The sequence below is a fragment of the Sinocyclocheilus anshuiensis genome, unplaced genomic scaffold (genome assembly GCF_001515605.1).
Source record: "Sinocyclocheilus anshuiensis isolate Anshui unplaced genomic scaffold, SAMN03320099.WGS_v1.1 scaffold184, whole genome shotgun sequence".
Classification (NCBI taxonomy): Eukaryota; Metazoa; Chordata; class Actinopteri; order Cypriniformes; family Cyprinidae; genus Sinocyclocheilus; species Sinocyclocheilus anshuiensis.
Window position 1 is genome coordinate 71,817 of NW_015557077.1, and position 3,139 is coordinate 74,955.

Here is a 3,139-nt window from a genome sequence, read left to right on the forward strand (position 1 = left end):
TGAGTGTGAGTGTGTGTGTGTGTGTGTGTGAGTGTGTGAGAGTGTCTGTGAGAGAGTGTGAGTGTGTGTGAGTGTGAGGTTGTGTGTGTGTGTGAGTGAGTGTGTAAAGTAAATTCACGTCTGTACAGTTAGAATCAAGATTGTTTTTAATGTAAAAAAATGAAGACTTTTTTTGCATTGTGCTCATTTTCCTCCAAAGTGTTTTTACTTTAATGAAAAGTATTTGTTGTATTGCATTTAATTTATTCTGATTTAAATAAAAAAAAAATTATATTAATTTATATTGTAATAGAGTAAATAAAAAAAAATCTGAATGCATTACAATAATAAGAAATTGAGGGCAATACATCTTAACAGTCCAAAAATTCATTTTATTTACGCAAAATATATATTAAAATTGTATTAAATTTTTATTTTTATTTTGATGTGAAATATAAGTTCAGATAAAACACTTATGCTGTCTTTAATTTGTATTATTATGTAAACGGAAACATTGTAAAGTATTTGTTGCATTGCATTTAATTTATTCAGATTTAAATAAAAATCATTGTATAGTCATTTTTTTATCGTGATAGAGTAAATAAATAGAAAATAGAGCAAATAGAGTCATGAAAATCGTGAAAAATCTGAACACATTACAGTAATAAGAAATTGAGGATAAACTTGAATATTTTTCTTTTTATTTTGGTTTGAACTATAATTAATAATTGTCTATTGTCTAATAATAACTAATACATATTGATCTGCTACTTCAGTGTTTGATCTTGTGCTTTGAATGTATTAATTTTCATTAATGTATAATGAGAAAAATTTGATAAATATAAAGGTAATATAAAGAAAAAGTTATTTAAATGTTTGTAAATTGTTTGTTGAACTTCGATTTATTCTAATTTAATATAAAATTTATATTAGTTTAGAGTCTCTTTCGAAGCTACTTGACTTCATCATCATCATTATAAAAAATAAAAAAAAATTCTCTCTCTTTATTTATTCCTTCTCTTTCTAGCTTGTACTTATTTGAACAATGTCTAGAAACTTGGTATTACAACCACTTCCTGTGTCTGTTTGCCTCTTTAAGAAGAATCGCTTTATGTATCCCCCAATTGTAAGTCGCTTTGGATAAAAGCGTCTGCTAAATGACTAAATGTAAATGTAGAGAGAATTACAAAAAACGTAAGTAAAGCATCTGATTTCATTACACTAATGGGAAATTAGGGTCCTAAAAAGAGGCTTAAATTTCTTTATGTACTTAATTGAAATTAAATTTTATATTTTCTTACCGTGATTTTTATATCATGTTTTTTTTGTCTAGATTTTGGGGTTAAATATGAAATTTCTCTGTGAGATTTTGCCAACTAGAAGATTCTGTTAAGTTAAGTGTCATAATTCAGTGATTTCTGTGTGGTTTGAGGCTAAACTTGAGTGTCTGACGCCTCAGATCCCCGTCTTACAGTCCGTCACTCGTGTCTCTTTCTTCACTTTAGCATCTGAGAAAGAAAAGAGAGTCAGTGTAAATATTGTGCTCTTTTTGAGACTCTCGACTGACCTTGTTGAAGTTTTAAGAGTTGTTTCAGGGGTTTTCTTTCCGTGAGAGCGCTGCTTTACCCGTCGAGGTTGGCTGTATAAAGAGTGATTTTGGTTATGCACTTGTGAAACCGTTCATAAGTTGAGTTGAAGAAAAGCCAGTCGCTTAAGTGCTGCATTACTTCTGTTTGCATTTAAAACACTTGAGATGAAATGAAGATTGGCCTCATTTATAACGGCATCCAGAAGAGAGGAAAGACAGGAGTTTGAGTCTGAAGTGTTGAAGTGAAGAGCGTCGCTGGTTATTCATAAACTCACACTGTTCTGCTTTTTCTCTCTCAGCTTTAAAAACGGCTCTTTCACACGAGAGCGGATCCGTGACGAATGTGCTGGAGGATCATGGGAGTGTTTCTCCAGCGCTTTGAGAGCCACACCGATGGGAAACAATGGACATTTAGGTGATTTCATATTCTAGATAGCAGGGTTGTTATTGTTTACCAAACCTAAAATAATAATAAAAATAAATTAAAAAAACATTTTCACTCCTTGAAATAAAGAAAAGTTAACTGAAATAAAATATAAAAAGTTAAACTTATTTTATTTGGTAACTAAATATCAAAGCAACATTTCTCATTTTCACTTCATTTAACTTAATGTTAATGATTTAAAATAACTAAAACTAGAAAAAGAAAGTATATGGACATATATATGTATGTATGTGTGTGTGTGTGTGTGTAAAAAACAACAAAATTATTGAAAGCATGACATTTTTTTTAAATTAATTTTTATAAAATACATGTTAACTGAAATGAAATATAAAAACTTATTTCTCATTTTTATTTTGTTTGATGTGTTAAAATAACTAAAACTGAAACAAAAATGTATAAAAACTATAAAAAAACTGATAAAACTGACAGAAATGCAAAAAAATGACTAAAACCATAAAAAAGTGTTTATCTCAAATAAAATACGTTAACTGAAAAATAAAATAAAATATAAAAAAATGTAAACTTATTTTATTTCTCATTTTCATTTTGTTTAACCTGATGCACTAAAATACTAAAAATAAAACTAATACTAAAAATAGCTGAAAATAAGAATATAGACAAAAAAACACAAAAACTAAAATGACAACAACGCATAACAAAATTACTAAAACCATAAGAAACTTTTAGCTACTTGAAATAAAAATAAGCGTTAACTGAAATAAAATGAAATATAAAAAACTTATTTTATTTCAGCTTGTTGACAAGGCAGCATTTCTCATTTTCATTTAGTTTAACTTGATGTACTAAAATAACTCAACCTGAAACTGAAATAAAATGATCAAAAACGATATAGATATTTATATATGCATATATAAACGTATTTAAAAACAACAGAAATAAAAACACATTTACTAAAACTTAAATTAAAATAAAACTATAAATATGAGAATATAATGTAAATGATAAGTTAACCAATGACGTGAGTTTGAGGCGGGACTGTCTGTGTTTAATGTGAGACATCTCCTGTGTTTCATTAATCTCTGTGTGTCTGTGTCTGTGTCTGTGTGTGTGCGTGTCTGTGTGTGTGTGCGTGTCTGTGTGTGTGTCTGTGTGTGTGTGTGCGTGTC

General features: G+C 28.6%; 1 protein-coding gene across 2 annotated transcripts in view; it reads left to right on the top strand.

Annotated features, from left to right (window-relative positions):
* The window catches only part of xylb (xylulokinase homolog (H. influenzae)), a 31,921-nt gene that overhangs the window by 14,534 nt on the left and 14,248 nt on the right, over nt 1-3,139 (top strand). For both annotated transcript variants that reach the window (XM_016471505.1, XM_016471507.1), the window contains exon 13: nt 1,867-1,982. In XM_016471505.1, coding sequence (XP_016326991.1) covers nt 1,867-1,982 — 116 coding nt within the window. The remainder of the gene's footprint in view (nt 1-1,866; nt 1,983-3,139) is intronic.